The 20,548-nt window shown below is 44.1% G+C and overlaps 1 protein-coding gene across 2 annotated transcripts in view; it reads left to right on the top strand.

Moving 5' to 3' along the window:
• The first annotated feature begins 6,268 nt into the window (after positions 1-6,268).
• The window catches only part of PIK3C2B (phosphatidylinositol-4-phosphate 3-kinase catalytic subunit type 2 beta), a 58,376-nt gene continuing 44,096 nt past the window's right edge, over positions 6,269-20,548 (top strand). For both annotated transcript variants that reach the window (XM_044675789.1, XM_044675788.1), the window contains exons 1-4: positions 6,269-7,226; positions 11,048-11,148; positions 12,902-13,056; positions 15,899-16,019. In XM_044675789.1, the coding sequence (XP_044531724.1) occupies positions 6,291-7,226; positions 11,048-11,148; positions 12,902-13,056; positions 15,899-16,019 (1,313 nt within the window). In that variant the 5' untranslated portion in view covers positions 6,269-6,290. The remainder of the gene's footprint in view (positions 7,227-11,047; positions 11,149-12,901; positions 13,057-15,898; positions 16,020-20,548) is intronic.

Here is a 20,548-nt window from a genome sequence, read left to right as displayed (position 1 = left end):
TTCCTTCCTTCCTTCCTTTCCTTCTGTCTTATAATTCATACTAAATATCAATTCCAAGGCAGAAGAGTGAAAAACCTAAGCAATTAAGCTTCACACAGGATCACACAACTAGGAAATCTCCTAGGTCAAATTTGAATCCAGGACTTTCTGACTCCAGGCCAGGTACTCTCTATCTATCATACTACCTAGCTGTGTCACTGCCCCTCCCTCCTACAGTTTCAAAAGGTACTTTGTTCCTTGCTCCTCCAATTTGTTTATGATTTGATCTTTTGTAGCTAAGTCTTGTAGGAAGGGAGCTTAAGAGGTCATCTTCTTTAGCTCTCTGTATTTAATTAAAACTATCCCAACCAGATGAAACCCTGACCTGTGCTTAAGAACCTCCCCTTCCCCCTCCCCCAATACACACAGAAAGGGAGATTATAAACAAATAGCCATGGCAGACTGGGAGCAGGTTCTGCAGCTGGATCTAGATATCCTTTAACCAACAAATTTTTTTCTGGTTGCCACACCATACCTGATCTTCAAGAAAAAATTTGAAAGTTCCTACTCTCCTTCCCCATTCTGAATCTCTTTATCCAAGTATCAACAGTTCCCCTATCCTTTAATTTAATCAAGAACTGATCAAGGTTAAGAAAGTTTAATGAATTGTGTATTGATGCAATGTGTTCTTCAAAGTTTGCCAGGCACTTCCCTCTTGCCCCACTCCAGGTCCCTGTCGTACAAGTATTATTGCCCTGTTCTTTAGGTGAGGAAACTGAAGTAGAGAATGGCACAATCACTTGATTGGGAATCTTTTTTTGCTAACTAAAAGTGGTATATACTCTTCCCTTATCAAGGCACTGGAGGAAGAGGATTCTTCCACTGAATACCATCTCTTTCAGTCAATACTCTCTCTTTCAGTCAATCAAGATGCATTTATTGAGGAGCCTTCTATGTGCCCGTCTCTGTTGTTGCTAGAAACTAGGGAGACAAAGTGAAAAAAATAACAATGGTTCCTTCCTTCAAAGAACTTAAAATCTTTTTTGTTTTTGAATTGAAAAATTTTATTCAATTAATTAATTTAGAATATTTTCCTTGGTTACATGATTCATGCAAAGAACTTAAAATCTACCCAGGGAAGCAGGATTTGCTTATATAAGTAAAAGCATGTACAAGGTCATTTCAAGGAATGGGGCAGGAGTCTTTGAAGTAAGTCTGGTTCACCAAGCAGATGAAGCCAAGGGTCTTGGCCCAACCTTAACTAATGGCACTTGGTTTTAAACGATTGGGCCAATTTAGGACTATGGAGTGAGTTATTTCCAGGGCTCATTATTTAATATTAATTTCTAGGTATCAGAATTGTTCTCCCTTTGGCATCTCCCATCCGGTTCCTACCTAAAGGCCATCTTGAAATTTTGATGTCCCTACAGTACTATAAATATTTGTTTTTTGGGAGTAGCTGGGTAGCTCAGTGGATTGAGAACCAGGCCTAGAGACCCTAGGTTCAAATCTGTCCTCAGACACTTCTTGGCTGTGTGACCCTGGGCAAGTCACTTAACCCCAATGCCTAGCCCTTACCACTCTTCTGCCTTGGAATCAATACACAGAATTGATTCCAAGATGGAATGTAAGGCTTAAAAAAAACCCACAACTATATATATTTTAAACCCTTACCATCTGTCTTAGAATCAGTACTTCTATTGGTTCCAAAGCAGAACTAGAAAGCATCTGAGGTCAGATTTGAACCCGGGACCTCCTATCTCGAATCCTCTAAACCACCCAGCTGAACACCAGAGCTTTCCTCCCTCCCCGACTTTAATCACACAATAATATAGGTTCAATACAGTGGACTTCACAGGTTCCATTCTACTGAGGTTAGAACCCACATCCTTCCTTTCGGTAAACTACAAATGTCTAAAGCAACTTGTACTATCATCACACCATTGAAGGCTTTTGCTTAGCTATTTTTAAGAGGATGTATTTTGTATTTATTTAGCACAGTGCCTGGCACAGAGTTCATGCTATATAAATACTTGTAGACTGACTGACTCATCTCAGTGCCTAATAATTAGAACTGACAGTTGTCAAGTGCTAACTGAAGCCCTTTCATTTCCTCAATGGAAATGAGGAACTCTGGGATGGAGACTGTTTTCCTGGCTATACTTCCTACTCTGGAGATCCTTACATTAGAGCGTGGCTAAGCTTATTCCAAGGTTTTCATGTGGGATGAACCCACCGTAGGCCTAGGGAGCAGCAGAAAGCAGCCTGTCCTGCTTGAAGGCCCAGGTCCACTCTTCAGGGCAAAAGATTAATGAGCTTATTATGTAAATATTTCTTGACCGCTGGGTCTGTGCCAGGCACTAGCATTTATTCCCAAGGAACCAGACTACCAGCTTTATGTTAAAAAGGCTGATAGAGTGGCCTATCTCTTCTCAAACTGAATAACTGCCAGGTATTTGGAAAGAATCTTTTCCATCCTCAGTGGAGGAGGGAGCTAACACGAAGGGAGTGAGAACTGGAGAAGCCTTAAGAGCTGAGGGTAGGGACCTGCCCGGAAAGTTGGCATATCCAGACCCTCGCATAAGACTATGAGCACTGGCACATTGGGCCAACCCTGTGGTCCATGAGGAGGTTTGGGTATTTTTTTTTTTTCAAATTTTTACCTTGGGGGCTGCCCCTCATAAGGAGGTTTAGTGGGGTAGGAGAAAGAGAGAAAAACTGGAAATCAAAAACCCTAGATTTGAGCCTCAACTTTGCTGTACACTAACAATTCAGATTCATTTAACAAACAGTTATTGTCTATTGTGTAAAAATCGGGGAGAGGAAATGATTATTAGGGGAGATTCCTAAGGAGCTAAGAGGGAATGGGATTAAGGGCATGAAGGTCTGCTTCTTAAGGTCTCCTCGTCCTTTAGACTGAGTCAAAGGAGGAACCAGTGGGGAGCTGATGATGGATGGCATCAGTCTCCTCAGTAAAATAGAAGATGCGATCATCTGGTGAGACAGAATTAGATGAAAGTGGAGCCCGGTGCTTGAGAGAGGAAAAGCCTTGGGGTAGCTTTGGTGGGGAACCATAGGAAGTTAATCAAAGATGAATTAAATAATTACTCTGTCAGTGATGAGGTCCCAGATGAGGTAAATAACCTAAATTTGTAGTAGACCTGATCTGCACAATTCTGTGAATCCTTCCAGTAATCCTCGGAGTCTTAGGAGTAGAGAGTATTGGGAGAAATAGTGGAGGTAAGCCCAAGATCAAAGGTTAGCAGAATGTAAATGAATAAGCATCTAGATGGCTCTTTGGATTGAGAGCCAGGCCTAGAGACAGGAGGTCCTGGGTTCAAATTTGGCCTCAGACACTTCCTGGCTGTGTGGTCTTGGGCAAGTCACTTAAACCCATGTCCTAGTCCTTTCTGCTCTTCTGCCTTAGAATCAATACATACTATTGATTCTAAGATGGAAGGGAAGGGTTAAAAAAAAAAAGAGTGTAAATGAATATTGGGCAAGGGGCAGTGGATTCAAGATGAAGGGTGGTACCTTGCTAAATAGAGTCGACTCTCAAGAGTGGAAAGTAAGACTAAAATTGGTGGATTTAGTATAGATTCTAAGACAGAAGATAAGGGTTAAAAAAAAAAGAGATAATTTCTACTTCCCATTTTATCCCATGAGATGATCCCCTAACCACTCTACATCAGAGTTCAGGTGAAGAAATTACATTATATGTATATATTATATGCAATATATATCATAGCATCATAGATTTAAAACTGGAAAAAAATTAAATGACCCTGGAGATCATCTAGTCCAATCCTTTCATTTTTACAGATGAAAATCTGAGACCCAAAGAATTTAAGTGACTTGTCCAAGGTCACAGATGCAGGGATTTAAATTCAAGTGTCCTGATTCTAAGTCCACTATACCATGCTGCTGCAGCTACTCTTCTCCTCCTCTTCCTCCTCCTCCTTCTTCTTTTCCTCCTCCTCCTCCTCTTTCTCCTTCTTCTCCTTCTCCGCCTCCTCTTTCTTCTTCCTTCTTCCCTCTTTCTTTTTCCTCCTCCTCCTCTTCTTTCTTTTTCTTTCTTCTTCTCCCTTGCCTTCTGTGTGTCAGTTCTAAGATAGAAGAACTGCAAGGGCTAGGCAATTAGCGTTTTGTTCGGAGTCACACATTTAGGAAGTGTCTGATGTCAGACTTGAACCCAAGTCCTTCCAACTATCTCTCCACTGTGCTACCTTGCTGCCCCTTACCAGGGATATAACAAGCACCAAATAAATGCTACCCATTAATAGCAGCTTATTCCCACAGGTTGTGGGAGGATGTGTTTGCACTTCACATCAACTTTAAGTACCATCTATATAGAACTTGAAGGTTTGCAAAGCTCTTCTTTCACAACTTGGGGAGGTAGATGTGAGTATTATTATTCTCATTTTACCAGTTAAGAAACTGAAACTCAGAAAACTCAAGTTGACTTGTCCAAGGTCACACTTTTAGTATGTGCAGAGCAGGCACCTGAATCCAACTTTTCTGATTCTAAATCTATTTATTGTTCCTTCTACTCCACCACACTAGGATTTTCCTAACTTAAGGGCATCCTGGGTATCTTTAACTTCCATCTAGTAACTCCTTATGGAGCCAATGGAGCTCTCAGCCACAGATTTACCCAAATCTTCCTGAATTTCAGACATGTACCAGGTCTGGGGGTGGGAGGTGAGGGGAGTAACACATTTTGGATTTTTATTACTTGTTGGGTTAGAACTTTTTAAGCTCCTACTGTATGCAAGGCACTGCATTAGGTGCTAGTGACACAATGAAATTTTTCCTGGTCTCAGGGAATTTCCATTCTCCTGAACTCTAGTGGGTGTCAGGTTGGAGCCTGTGTTTTCCTGAACTTTACTGTGGCTAGATAATCTAGGAGGTCCATTTCAATTGAAGGAGTCTATAATCCTAAGAATAACTTTCTAGAACAAGTGCTAGAAGACAGGATTAACATTTTTTTTCCAGTCCCATACACGCCCCGCCCCATACTATAATTAAAAATTTTGCTATATTGATTGCTTGCCATCTCAGGGAGGGATGGGAGGAAGTGACAGAGGGAAGATGAGAAGGAGGGAGGGAATTTGGAGCCCAAAACTTAAAAAAATGTAAAAAATTGTTTTTATAAGTAACTGAGGAAAAAGCAAAATATTATGTAAAAAATTATTTTGAGGACAACAAGGTGACTCAGTGCATTGAGAAGCCAGGAGATGGGAGGTCCTGGGTTCAAATCTGGCCTCAGACACTTCTTAGCTGTGTGACTCTGGTCAAGTCACTTAAACTCTATTGCCTAATCCTTGCCACTCTTCTATCTTAGAATCAATAAATAGTATTGATTCTGGGTCAGAAGATAAGAGTTTTAAAACATTCTGTATTTAATCAGGTTTTTATTATATATCATTGTTCTATCTTAGAATCAATAAATAGTATTGATTCTGGGTCAGAAGGTAAGAGTTTTAAAACATTCTGTATTTAATCAGGTTTTTATTATATATCATTGTTGGGAGAGTTGACCCATTTTATATTTAAATCTTTGTAATAATTAGCCCTCTTTACAGTAAGATTGTATTATACTTTAATTTTCATAAAACTACCTCTCCCCAAGTCTAAGGTGTTTAGATTTGGTGAGTGAATCCCCGTTAACTTTTTCTATACTCCCATGATTATTAACCCCTTAATTACATTTCCTCTCATCCTTTGTCTTTCTGGAGGGAACATTCCTCATCTTTATAAGCTGCTCTCTGAGTACACAGTAGGAGCTATTTTTTCTTTGAGTATATAATAATAATAATAATTAACCTTTGTGTATATATATATATATCCCTTTGAGGTTTGCAAAGTGCTTTGTGAACGTTTCATTTGATTCTCACAATAGCTCTCCATTTTATAGTAAAGGAAAGTAGTTCCATGAGTTACTCGGGGTCACACTAACATGTATCTCAGGAAGGATTTGAACTCGGATCTTTATGCCTTGAAGCCCAGTGCCGATCCATTATGCCTCCTAGCTGCTATGTGTCTGTGTGTTTATGTGATTGGAATGGAGAACCAGTCTCTTTCCCCAGTTGTTTTAGGCTTGAGCGCTGGGAACAGAGATTGGATATATTAAGTTCTCTTCATCTAACAATTAATGCGAAGCAAAGTCATTATAACAAGCTTCCTTATGACTGATCGGAGTCTTTGTGCTTTTCTCCCGACAGGTGCCTGGGCACCATGCCACAATTCTTAAGCCCTGACGTTGGCAGGAAGTGACAGACCTCCTCACCTGTTCTCCATCTAGCTCCACCATGTCTTCAACCCAGGGAGATGGGGAGCACTGGAAATCCCTGGAGTCTGTGGGCATCAGCCGGACGGAGCTGGCCATGGCTGAGGCTCTCCAGATGGAGTACGATGCTCTGTCCCGACTGCGGCATGACAAAGAGGAGAGTCGGAAGGTCAAGCAGAACCCGGACTCCTCTCTTATCAGCTGGGATGGGCCTGTCTTGGACTTCTATGGCAAGCCAGCAGGTGGAAGGAACGACCTCAAGCTTCTCCGAGGCCTCTCTGGCTCTGATCCCACCCTCAACTACAACTCCTTCTCCCCGCAGGATGGAGCCCCTAACCATTCTACCTCTGAGGGCCCCCAGCCAGGACCAGACCCTTGGCTGAAGGGCCCCCTCTCTGGAGACTATCTCTATATTTTTGATGGTTCCGATGGAGGACTTTCTCCATCTCCAGGGCAAGAGGACAGGAACAGCTCCCCCAAGAAGCTGTCCCCACCCCCCATACCCCCTCGGGTCTCCATCTGGGATGCTCCTCCCCAGCCTCCCAGCAAAACTTATACTCTTTCTCCTAAGCCTTCTGAACCCAATGACATAAACACGTTTTCCTCAAACCAGCAATCCCCCAGCAAGCTACTGGGTCGACGAATCCTAGAGGAGGACGAAGAACCTGGAGGCAGGGGCCAAGGCAATCTCCTGGGCTCTGTGGACTATGATGGCATCAATGATGCAATAACTCGCCTCAACTTGAAGTCTACCTACGACACTGAGTTGCTTCAGGATCCCAAGAGGGGCTGGAAAGAGGGCCGAGGGCTCCTGGGATTTGGCAAGGACACCCCTGGGAAGCCTGTAGCTCGGAGCAAGACCATGCCCCCTCAAGTTCCTCCCCGCACTTATGCCTACCGTTATGCTAACCGAAAGAATGTGGCACCCAGCAAAAACCGTCGGATTTCTGTTGATCCGGTGAGGGTCTCCCTCATACTTTTCCTTCTTCTTTCCTCTTCTAGCCATCTCTTTTTCTCCCTTCCTTTCTCTCTTCTCTTCCATAGGCTTAGAACATCCCTATTCTCAAGCTTTTATAGATTCTGGTGTCATATTCCACTCTTCTCCCTCCATCCTAACTCATTTAGACTGGGCCCTATGAATTGAAGGATTAAATATGGGTGGGATATCACGGGGTTGGAGATGTTGGGCATAGCTGGAAAAAGATAGAAAAGAGAAGAATACAGTCATAGTCCCCTCCCTAGGGAAGAGCAAGGGACATCTTGACCAAAATGGAGTTAAAGATGAGCCACCCATGGGTCCTAGTCCCAAACTGGGCATGCAACTTTAGCAAATAATTTCACCTCAGTTTCCTTACCAATAAAAATAATAAGTAGGGGGCAGTTAGGGGGCTCAGTGGATGGAGAGCCAGGCCTAGAGATGGGAGATCTTAGGTTCAAATCTGGCCTCAGACACTTCCCAGCTGTATGATCCTGGGCAAGTCACTTAACCCCCGTTGCTTAGCCTTTACTGCTCTTTCTGCCTTGGAACCAATACCCAGTATTGATTCTACAATGGAAGGTAAGGGTTTAAAAAATAATAAAAATAAGTAAATTCCTATCATTCTTTACTAATTATGAAGCAGTTTCTACACAACAATCTAAGGAAGATTAGATTTCACTTGTCTGCTATACAAAGTTGTTGTAACGTTCTAATGAGGTGCTGTGTCTGAAAAAATTTGGCAAAAGCAAAAAATTTTACATAAGATAAAATGATTTGCCATGATCATCATCTTTATTATTGATTGAGGACTCTCACACTCCCCTCAAATCAAGAGATTGTTTGAAATTGAGAGTACCTGGGTTCAAATCCCAGCTCAGACATTTACTAGATAGGTGACTCTAGGCAAGTCACTTACCTTTTTTAGGCCTCTGTTTTCTCTTCTTCAAAATGGGATAGTAACGACACTTCCCCACAGGGTTCTGGGGGGAAGATTCAAATCAGAAGCCTTTTGTCAGTACTAAAGTTCTATATAAATGTTAGCTGTGGTTATGAAGACAATTCCCCTAAGGAGACACCCTCATCCTCATTATCCCTCATGGAGATAATAGTATAGCAAATTTTTGTTGTGTCCAGAGCAGGTTGGTTCCTGATTCCAGACAAAAATGGCTGGGGGCATCTCTACAGGTAGGTAGAGATCTGATACCCAATCATATAAATTATGGTTCCAAAGCCTGGGGGCTTCCCCTCTGTCCACCAGAAGGACTTAGGCCATAAAATCTGTCATTGATTCGATGTTTTCTGTAATTGCCCTTATCCTATCTGCCAGTTTTTGGCCCCCCTGGGAATCTAGGGGATCCCTATGGATGACAGAATTGTCAATAGCCTAAATTTCTCTCTCATTCTTTTCCTCAATTTTACCTTGGTCAAGAAAAGAATTGTACTCTTTGATTAGGGACACTGGACGGCTTATCCCTCTGTATCTGGGCAGTCAGGCACCATCCCAAATCTTATTATGAAGCCACTCTCCCTCCCATCTTCCCTCAAAGGACGCCCCCAGAAAAGTCAAAGTGCTTCTGCTCAGCACCAGGCCCCGGAGCTTTTTAAAGCCCCCTGATCAGAGAGGTGTGGCTGTTCCTGCTATTTTTAGGGGCTGGGAGATTTCAGCTCCTGGATCCAGCTTCCCCAGCTGGGTAAGCCGGGTCTGCTTGCCGGCTCAGGCTGTCCTGGCAAGGGCAAGCTACCTCCTACCTCCCTCCCTCTCTCCCTCCGCCCCTGGCTCCAGTGTCACTGGAGCTGAAGGGGAGAGCTCCAGTCTCCTTGAAGAGCCTAGGGTAGAGCTGCCAGCTCTTGCCTGGGGCAGGGTGGAATGCAGCCTCCATCTTCCCTGCCTCCAACCAGTTCAGGGGCTAAGCCTGATGGAAATGGGGCTGCCAAAGACCCTCGGCCAGTTCCGCCTCCCAGGTTCCATCGGGCTTCCAGCCGGGGGCACTGTTCCTGTCCTGGGCCAGTAGAGCCAGTGGTAGGAATGGCTGGTTCTAACTGTCAGCTGGGTGCCCCCGCTACCAGCCTCCATCTCATAGGCTGCCCCAGTCAGCGGTGGGTGATGCCACCAGGGCCTGCCAGCCTAGCTAACGTAAGTGGGTTTTTGTTGTTGTTTTGCTTTGGTGCCAGTGAGTGGTTCTGAAAGGGCATGAAAATGGCCTTTAGCAGCCACTCTGTTCTCTTGCTTTCTCTCCTTCTCTCCCTCCCTCCCTCCCTTCCTTTCTCTCTGGTGCTATTCTGTGGGCTAATTGCTGACAGTGGGGCTATTGTTTTGACTGGGACACATGCACAAAGTTGGCAGAGCTGGGGCCTGGCACACCAAGGGTTCCTGCTGTTGCTTCCCCCATCTCCCTCTGCCTGGGGAGTAGGGCTAACAAGAGAAATGAGATCTCCTGGAGGAAGTGACCTGGGTATTAGAATCAGGAACTCCTGCTGATTCTACAACCACTCATCTCTCTGAGGGGAAGTAGAAGGGAAAGGCAGTGAGAATGTCTGGTGTCTGGGGAAGTGGCAAAAAGAGGAGGCATCAAGGAATGCTTCCTTTGAGCAGACTGCTGTCCTCGCTGGAGGCTTGCTTATTCCACTGTCACTGTGACCTGCAGCTTTTGTCCCAAGGCACAGCCTTTCTGGATGGGTGCCCTCTTACACATCACCCTCAATCAGCACTGCCTCTTCCCCTCATCCCATCTTCTATCCTAGGGCTGTACTATAAACAATCTGCATCTCCTCTCTCCCCAAGTTTGGAGATAGCTCTGTGGTGGGGGGATAGGCTCTGGGCCTCTAACCCCTTTCTTTCTCCCTTGCCCGCCCCCTTCACAATTCTTGGGGTGGAAGCAGGAAGGAGGGAAAAGCCTAGCTGAGGTGAGAGAGCTTTGGAACCAGAAGACACAGGAGCTGGAGAGGAGCCAGAAGTTTCTACTTGGTTCACTTCAGGCCTGGACAGCTGTTTTTTGCTTTCTTCCCCAAATAGCATCTACCAAAAAAAAAAAAAAAAAAAATAGCGTGTGTGTCTGAGTCAGTGATCCATGGGCTCTAGGTCTGGGCACTGTATTTATAAATGACTATTCTGCCTACAGCTGGCTTTTATCTTGGGTCAGGCAGCTCCAAAGTATGTTTGGGTGGATATCCAGTTGCCTGATATCTCATTTGACCTGGGATCACCAAGTGGTCAAATGGATGCCCTATCCAGCTTCTACCTCACCCCTAGCAAATGCCTCCTAGTGACATCACTCAGGAAGCCCAATCTGGCAGCTCAGGGTCATGGGAATCTGGAGGATTATTGGAATCACCCTACCAGGCAGAGGCCGGGCTGGTAACACAGTAGAGAAAAGTCTGGACTGGGACGTAAGGAAATCCAAATTCAAATTCTGCCTCAGTTACTTATCCTCTTTCAGTCTGTTTCCTCATCTGTAAAATGGGAATAATAATAGCCCTTATGGGCTTGCTGGGGGAATTAAGAAAACACACAAAATGGCTTGCTATTCTAAAAAGGCTATATAAATGCTATGATCTAGGTCTGTCACTTCTGAACCCAAACTGGGCAGTCATCCTGCTTCATCCTACCTTCCCAGAGCTTACACCCATTATCTTCAGTTTTAGGTTGTTCTGTAATAAGATTTGGGCCAACCGTGTGTCTATTTGATTTTCTGGGTCCCATATGGGAAAGAAGTCCTCAGAATGGAAGTGGAGGGGGAATGGAGGGAGAGAAAGAACCCAAGGATGAAAGCCCATTAAATGCCAGGCGATTTTTCCCCCAGGTGAGCTCCCGGCCCAGATCTACTGCCAATGGCTATGAGCTGTTTGAAGTCTCCGAAGAAAGGGACGAGGAAGTAGCTGCTTTTTGCCACATGCTGGATATGTAAGAACACAAGGATGGGGTCAGGGATGGGGGGTTTGGTAGGGGTGTGTGGTGGGATGGATGGGCCATCTGTATCAAGGTCTTCTCTGAGACTCCAGTCCACAGAGGCAGAATCTTCTCTTGAATAGGTATTTCAGACTGAAATTGCAGAAACTCATATATTAAAAGATAATGATGATGGTGGGGTGGGGGAGGCAGATAGATGGCTCAGTGATTTGAGAACCAGGCCTAGAGATGAGTCCAAATCTGGTCTCAGATATTTCCCAGCTGTGTCACCCTGGGCAAGTCACTCCTACCCCTTTCTGCTCTTCTGTCTAGAAACCAATATATAGTATTGATTCTGTAAAGATAGTGGTTAAAAAAAAATAGGGGCAGCTAGGTAGCACAGTAGATAGAATGTCAACTGTGGAGCCACAAGATCCTGGGTTCAAATCTGACCTCAGACACTTCTAGTTATATAACTCTGGACAAGTCACTTAACTCCAGTTACTTATTAACCCTTACTGCTCTTCTGCTTTAGAATATATGGATTCTAAGATAGATAGGAGGCAAGGGTTTAAAAAAAAGAGTTAAAAAAAGAGTGAGAAAAAAAAAGGCAGTCGTCACACATGAATGGAACCTTGAATGAAGGCCCTGGAGTAGTGTGCTTGATTTCTGCCATCATCCCTGAGGGCACTAGGAGACAAACGCAGCACTATGGAGTTGAAGATGAGAATAATGTTGGAGTTAGCTAGTAAATCCTCAAGGAATATAGAAAAATTAAACCTCTAATAATCTATCAATCAATAAACACTTATCAAGAGCTTCCCCTTGGGCCAGGCATTTGTGCCAGGTACAAGGGATACAGAGACAAAAACTAGTCCCTGTCCTCAAAGAGTTTATGTTACAAATATCCATAAATTAACACAGAGAAGATACATGAAAGCTAGACGGAAAGTGTTTTTAAAAGGGGGCAGCTGGGGACAAGCAATCTTTAAAAATAAAAAACAAAACCCTTATTTACAAGGTACAATCCTGTATTTTTGGTTCCAAGGTGGAAGAAAGATAAAGGCTAAGCAGTTGGGGTTAAGTGACTTGCCTAGGGTCACACAGCTAGGAGTATCTGAATCCAGATTTGAACCCAGGATCTCCTTCTCTAGGCCTGGCCATCTTTCCACTAAGCCACCTAGCTGCGCCAAGGGAAATGGAATCTTGAAGAAAGCCAGTGACTTCACAAAGAACAGGCTCATATGTAGATTTATTTACTTCTCTTCTGTGAAAACCAGTTTAGTGGACTGAGTGCTGACCTCTGAGTCAGGAAGATATGAGTTCAGATCCTGTCTCTGATACATAGAGTAACTGTGGGACCCTGGGCAAAGCACACAACATCACAATATTCTAAGCAACTCTCTAAGACTAAGCTTTGGAGAAGGTGCTTTCCTATGTTGAGGGAGTTTCCCCAGCCTATATCAGGGAAATCATAGGTGTAGTCCTTATCCTTGTTTATAATTGCATTCATATATGTGTATGTTTTCTCCCCATAAATCTTTGGGTGTTCGTGCAAAGCCATGTGAAATCGCCTGGCTTAGGTAACCTGAGGATGGGAGTGCCTCGTAGGTTCTGGCCCTGTCTAGGGTCCTGATAGTCCAGCTGAGGACTGGTGGGTGTTATTTTATGTGTGTGTGGGGAGGGGACACCCTGCTCCTGTGTCCCCCCTCTCTGTCCTGAGATATGATTACAGAACAAGGTACTTCCTTTTCCCTCTTGTCCCCAGCCTTCGGTCTGGCTCTGACATCCAGGACTATTCCCTCACTGGCTATGTCTGGAGTGCTGTCAACCTGAGTCCGGAGCACCTTGGTGCTGGGGTGAGCCTGAAGGTGACCGTGGTGTGCGAAGGCTTACGGGAGCCACTCACCTTTACCTGTGACTGTAAGTCAATCGCTCGATGACTGTGACCTCCAGTTGGGGTGTCGGGCAGTTTTGGCAAGTCCTAGTGATTTTATGTGCTGTGTATGACCCAAAGGGGGAACCCTGAGGTGGGGGGGCATAGGGACAAGGACCAGAAGCTACTCAGGATGAGATGGCAGGCGGAAGGAGGAGGGGAAGGGAAGCGAGAAGAAAGGCAACACGAGACACTGGAGGGAGAGAATCCTAGACCAGATGGCTACAGCTCCTCTTCCCTCTCACCTGCTTCTCCTTGGCTTTGCCTTGTTTTAGTCTTGTTTCATTGAGGCATTTTGTTCAAATGGAAAAAGAGGTTCTAAAAACCAACCACAATTCCAGAGGACTTATGATGAAATATGCTGCCCACTTCCTGACAGAGAGGCAAATTGAGACTTCCTAATGAGGGAATTTCTTTTGACTTATTGACTGTGCATGCTTTTGTTTTGTTTTGTTTTTTTTAAACCTTTACGTTCCATTTTAGAATCAATACTGTGTATTGGTTCCAAAGTAGAGGAGTGCTAAGGGCAGGGCAATGGTGGTTAAGTGACTTGCCCAGGGTCACACAGCTAAGAAATATCTGAGGCCAGCTTTGAACCCAGGACCTCCAGACCTGGCTCTCAATCTACTTGAGCCACCTCCCTACCCACAATTATGCAAGTTTGTAAGAAGGTTGTTTTTTTTTTTTCCCCCTTCCTGAATTGGATGGGATTGAAAGAACAGGAGCCAGATTCTCAAAAAAAAAAAAAAAAAAGAATTAAAAAAAAAAAAAAAAAAAGAGGATCCAAAGAATCCCAGGTGTCTCACTCTGGAACAAAGAATCTTAGACTGAGAGAAATTATGGAACTCAAAGGCCTCCTTTAGTCCAAACCTCTCATTTTGCAGATGAAGAAACTGAGGCCCAGGGAAGTTAAGGGATTTGTCTAAGGTCACAAAGGTAGTAAGTATGAGCCAAAAGTTGAATTCATTCTGTTGTTCCCAGATAGGTCTGTACAGGCTGGTCCCTCAGTCAAGAGTTAGAGCATTAGAATAGCAGTTCTCGGTTCAAGTTCCAGTCTTGCCTCTAATCTAGCTGGGTAACTTTGTGCAAGTCATTTGATTGCTACAATTCTCAATTTCTTTTTTTATAAAATAACCAGGCTGGACTAGACAATCTCTAAGATTCCTTCCAGCTCTGAAGTCTATGAATCGATGAGTTGAAAGGTTCTCTAAGGTTCCTCTTAGCTCTGAAATCTATGATTCTATGAATTGATAGGATCAGGAAAGCAGCAGAGTTACAGAGAAAGGAACTTTGACCTTTAAGTCAGGATAACTGGGTTCTGGTTCCAACTCTCCCACTACTTTGCTATGCAAATTTTTAAAATGTCATGAATTAATTAATTGGCTTATTTTTGCATTTCCATTCTTAAAATTTAATTTTTAAAATATTTTTTATGTTTTATTAAACTTTAATTAATAAATAAAATTAATTAATTGAAATTAAAAATTATGAATGTTATTTGAAAAATTAAATTTTAAAATGTTTAAAATATTAAAATATTATTATAAAAATAAAATATTAAAAATTTTAATATCCATTTAAAAAAACGAGAGTTCCAAATTCTCTCCCAACCTCCAGCCCCTCCCTCACCTATTGAGAAGGCAAACAATGTGATATCAGTTATACACCGATCAAGCAAAACATATTTCCATATTGGTCATGTTGAAAAAAATCAAGTGAAAATATGATGCTGCAGTATATGCTTAGAGTTAGCTCCTCTCTGTCTCTGGAGGGGAATTGCATTTTTCATCATGGGTCCTTTGGAACTACCCTGCATCATTGTATTGCTGAGAGTAGCAAAGTCTTTCCCAGTTGAGTTGCAGTATTGCTCTCACTGTGTACAGTGTTTTCCCAGTTATGCTCATTTTACTTTTAAATCAGTTCATGTAGGCATGCCCAGGTTTTTCTGAAACCATTTTACTTGTCATTTCTTATTGCACAATAGTATTCCATCACAGTCATATACCAGGACTGGTCCAAACATTTGTAGTTGATGAGCATCTTGACTGTTCAACCTTAGGCAAAGCATTTCACTACTGTGGGCAGTTTTGCATCTGTTTAATGAAGGGGTTGGAGTAGATGATCTCAAAGGTCCCTTCTATAGGCAAAAATCTATAAGCTCCAGAACCAAACTGTTTGGCTTCTTCTTTTCCTGGTTAGAAACAGTTACCTGGAAGAAACTAGGTTGGAATGAAGGAATGAATGAAAAGGCATTGATTTCAATGTTTACTATGTAAGCATAATTTACTAAATAAATTAAATAAAAATGTAAGCATAATTTACTAAATAAATAAAAATGTAAGCATAATTTACTAAATAAATGTAAATGCTGGCCTTTACTATTAATTAAAAAGAAAAGAGGGTCCAAAAAATCCCAGGCAACTCACTCTAGAACAAGGAATCTTAGACTGAGAGGAATGGGGGATGTCAGAGGCCATTTAATCCGACCCCTCATTTTACAAATGAAGAAACTGAGGCCCAAGGAAGTTAAGGGACTTGTCCAAGATACCAATACAAAATACAAAAAAGAAAGATATGGGAGACAGAACTAAGATGGCAGCCTAGTAGCAGCAACAGCTGAAACCTCTCCAAGAATCCTCCCAAACCAGCCAAAAAAGAAAGATATCCCTGCCCTCAAGAAGCTTCCATTCTAATAGTGGAAGCCAGTACATCTATGGGAGTGGTGGCCCGGGAGGGTGATTCCACCTGGGAAGGTTGGAGTGGATAAAGTTGGCAGGGCAGAAAACTGGAGATCTGTCTGACCCTCTTCTCTCCTCCTCTGCTCTGTAGGTTCCTCCACGGTGGACTTATTGATCTACCAGACACTGTGCTATACACACGATGAATTAAGGGGCGTGGATGTGGGTGACTTTGTGCTCAAGCTGTGTGGACTGGAGGAATTCCTTCAGAAGTGAGTGATTTATCTAGCGTCCTATAAGGCTGAAGAAGGGGCCAAGGGAATGTGGGTGTGGGTGCATGGGGGGATCTGGGTGGCAGGAAGTAGTTGGGGTGAGTAGGACTGACAGCTGGCTTTAGCTGATAAACATTTATTAAGTGCCTACTGCGTTCAGGCACTGCATTGAGGGCTTCCCCTTTCTGTCAGCCCTTTGAGCCACGTCTCACTCCCTGCAGGATCTCTGGCTTCAGACAGAGCTGGCTGGATGTGTTGGCGAAATCTGAAGGAACTGGAAGCCTGGGTTGGGCAAAGATTAGGCTGTGTGTTCCCAAACCCATGGAAATAGAGAAGCAATGGGTGTGGCAACATCTCTTATTTGGGGATGAGAGACTCCCTGCCCTGAATTAGCCATGGAGTCTTTACAACCAGGATTGAGGCCAAGGGCTCCTGGGGGATTGGGTCTAAGCATCCATGTGGAAAAGGGGGAGAAATTTCTCCTCTTTTATTTATTATACCTCCCTTTTTACCCCTCTCAAAACTTCCTCTTTCCCTCTATAGCTAAGTGACGTGTTGGGCTCAGAGTCAGAAAGATGTGTTCATTTCTTGCTTCAGGCTCTTTATTAGCTGTGTGACCCTAGACAAGTAGTGCTACCTCTCTGAGCCTCAGTTTTTTTCTCTGTAAAACAGGGGTATTAATAGCACTGACCTCTTAGGATTGTTGTTCAGAATCATCGATAACACGTAAAGAGCTCTGCAAACCTTAACGCTCTATATAAGTTCTAGCTATGATTTTTAGTCTCATTATCATCATGTGGTTCAGTGGATAGAGCCCTGGACTTGGAATCAGGAAGACTCATCTTCATGAGTTCAAACCTGCCTGAGATTCTAGCTGTATGACCCTGGGCAAGTCTCTTACACCTGCTTGCCTCCATTTCCTCATCTGTAAAATGAGCAGGAGAAGGAAATGACAGTCGTTTACTCTGGTATCTTTGCCCAGAAAAACAGGACACAAATTGTAGAACATGACTGAAAAATGACAGAACAACAAATATCACCGTGTAGATGAGGTAATCTCATCATTGGGGTTTTACCGTTCACTTCATTTTCATTAAATATTTCCTAGTTACATGAAAAACCATTTTTAGAATTCATTTTCTTTTTAGAATTTGGGCTTTGAGGCAGCCAGGTGGCTCAGTGGATAGAGAGCCAGGCCTGGAGATGGGAAGTCCTGAGTTCAAAACTGTTTTCAGGTGCTTCTTCGCTGTGTGACCTTGGGCCAGTCACTTAACTCCAATTGCCTAGTCCTTATTGCTCTTCTGCCTTGGAACCAATACTTAGTATTGATTCTAAGAAAGAAAATAAGGGTTTAAAATTTTTTTTGAGTTCCAAATTCTCTCCATCCCCCCTCTCCCATGCCTTGAGAAAACGAGCAATTTGATATTGATTAGACAATTTCATATACTTTCCAAAGCAGCCTCTCTAGCCTAGAAAATCTGATTTGGATCTAATGAAACGATTCCATTCCCTACTCCTCTAGGGGCTTTGGTTTTTCTTGGCCAGGAAGCAGGGAAATTATGGAGGGCAATCAGTCACTCAGCAACGATTTATTAAATACTTACCTTGTGCCAGGCACTGATCAAGGAGGCAGATTGGGGTTGGGGAGGGGAGTTAGTCTGTCAGCTAGCATTTATTAAATATCTACCATGTGCCAGGCACTGTGGTAGGTGCTGGAGATATAAAGAAAGGCAAAAAACAGTCCTTGGGCTCAAGGAGTCCTTACTCTATTGGGGTAGACAATATGTAAAGAGCTAAGTACAAATAAGATATATGCACGAGAAGTTGAGGAAAGGCACTAAGAAAGGAGGATAGGGGGCAGTTAGGTGGCTCAGAGATTTGAGAACCAGGTCCAGAGACTAGAGGTCCTGGGTTCAGATCTGATCTCAGATACCTCTTAGCTGTGTGACCCTGGGCAAGTCACTTAACCCCCTTTGCCTAACCCTTATCACTCTTTGGCCTTGGAAACAGCATACAGTATTGATTCTAAGTTGGAAGGCAAAGGTTTAAAATTTAAAAAAGAAAGGAAGAAAGGAAGGTAGAGGAAAGGTATATGGTGGGGAGTGGGGAGATGAGAAGTTTGGGGAGTTTATACAAATCTGCCCCTCCCTCCAGGACTACTTTCTCTTGTAAGCAGTTTCATGTTTATATTCTATCATTTAGGACTGGCAGATTTCGAGAGAAGCAAGATTTGGGAGCAGGTAGCATTCTCAGAGCGATAAAATGAGGTTCCTCTCCTACTTTTCTGAGGGCCTGAAGTCACCCCACTTCCCTTTTTCTCTCATTCTCATTAAAAGAGCTAAAAAAGATTGTTCTTGTGACTGGCGTCCAGGATGGGTCACCAGGACCCATGACTACCACCTTACTTTGCCTCCCTGGGCCTCTTGTTCCTATCCTGAAAGTGAAGGGGATATAAAAAGGGGTCAGAAGTATCAGGTGTTTTTAAATTGGAGAAGCTCGAAAGGAGGTTAATACTCCCATTCTCTCCTGGGAAGGCACCAGAGACGCTGCCACTCCCAAGGGAAGGAGCTACCCCTCCTTCAACCCTAGGGGCCAAAAGGATGGAATCAGCCTAGAAAGAAGGAATGGGTAGGTACAAGAAGGTAGTCAGGTTCTTGATCTTTAGTCAAGAAGATCTGGATTGGATGGAATCAACCTCTAAACTGTTCCCAGCTCTCTTCCCCATGGTGGCCTCTCCTGCCGCCATTTTTTTCTGTCTTCTCGGCTGAGATACTAGGTCTGGAGTGAAACAATGACTACCAAGGAGGCTGAACATTTGTTCAGGATGCCTGCCAGACCACTGGGCAGAACATTACCTAGGAAGCTGCCTCTGGTTCCTTTCTGTTCCTTCTTTCTGAGAAGAATTTCTTCCAGGGATTGTGGGTGTTTGGCTGGTCTACAGGGGAAAATGGGGCATGGGGGGAAATGGGGAGCAGACCAAAGAACCAGTCCTCAAGTAGCCCTGAGTCGTAGCCTCACCCCTCTCCTTAGCAGCTGCCTTCCAGGATGCAAGGAGCTCCAAGATAAGAACTTGGAGCCGGGTAGTGGGGGAGGAGGGCTGGGTTTTCTGCTCCCCACCTCCCTCTTCAACCCCCCCCCTTCCTTCCTTCCTTTCTTCCTTCCTTCTAGGACACTCCCTCCCCGCTGCTCATAGCCTGCCTCCCCACCTTGCTTTAGCTCTAGGTTAATCATGGAGGATCCTGGAGTAACTGCCTCTGGGACTCAGGGGCTTCCAAGATCTCAATCAGTTTTGGATAGATCGGAATTTCAAGGTCCTGGCTAGGTCTAGTTTGGCTTCTGAGCTTGGGCCTACCTGTGCTGTTTCTCTACCTCATCTTCTATATAAGGATGGTCCTGTTCCCCCCCAAATCTCCCCAGGCCCTTCCCCACCCCCAGTCAAGGTTTCCAGATGTGTTAAGGAAGAAAATCCCCTTCCACCTTCTGTTTATCCAGCTGTTGAAATACAGCCCAGGCCTAATCTGCTGTGTTGAGGATTAGGTTGAAGGGAGGGTTATTTCTTACTACCTCCCCTTCCCCCTTCTTTCTCTCTATTCTGCCACTGACTTGTTACCTCCTTCTCCCAGAAGGGAGGGCAGGCAGGGGAGGGGTGTGGTGGGGAGGGAGGGTCAGAGCCTGATTTCCCTGGCACCCTTCGGAGTCCCAGCGGCTAAAGCAAACCAGGGCTATCACCTCCCTCACTGGAGGGAAGGGTTACGAGAGGGAGGAGGCTACTGTATGCATAGCAGGAAAGAGATGGAGGTGGGAGCTTGGGAGGAAGTCTGCTGTACTTGCTCCATTAGTCATGAATTGGGCAGGATCCCCTAGAGAGGAACACGCTTTTGACTGGCGTATGGTTTAGGGCAGAGGGGACAAGCTGGTAACTTGGTGGTCTTTCTTTATCGGGCCCCACGGCTCCTGGGCTGTTTACAGTAGTTAGACTGTGAAGCCGGTGACTTTGTGGAGCTTTGGGGCATTGTGCCGAACAGTAAGACCCCCATCAGGCTTTGGTCCCCCCTAACAGTCTCCTCTCTGCCCTGCTAAGAACCACAGGGCTCAGGGAGCCACCAAACTCACTCTGCTTCCTATTTCTGCCCTGATGAATGAATGAACAAAGGCTAAAAATGCAGATAATCAACGCCTAGGAAATGGCGCTGCAGTGTTGTACCAACCAAGACGTCAGTGCTATTTAGCAGGACCGTGAGAATCAAGTGAATGTTTATGTTTAGACCGAAAGACCTGGATCTCAGAGATTAGCCCTCTTCCTTAACCAAAATCATTTTGTATTTAATTTTATATATTTTCCTATTGACTTCTGTGTATTTGTGTCCCCCTCTCCCTGCCTCAGAATGTAAGCTCTTCCAGAAAAAAACTGCTTTGGTCTTTGTTTTCTTTCTTTCTTTAAATTTTTACCTTCTGTCTTAGAATCGATACAAGCATTAATTCCAAGGCAGAAGATTGGTAAGGGTTAAGCGATTGGTTTTAAGTGACTT

The sequence above is a fragment of the Gracilinanus agilis genome, chromosome 4, assembly GCF_016433145.1.
Source record: "Gracilinanus agilis isolate LMUSP501 chromosome 4, AgileGrace, whole genome shotgun sequence".
Lineage (NCBI taxonomy): Eukaryota > Metazoa > Chordata > Mammalia > Didelphimorphia > Didelphidae > Gracilinanus > Gracilinanus agilis.
Note: the sequence above shows the minus strand (reverse complement) of the source record. Positions and strands in the feature narration are given on the sequence as shown.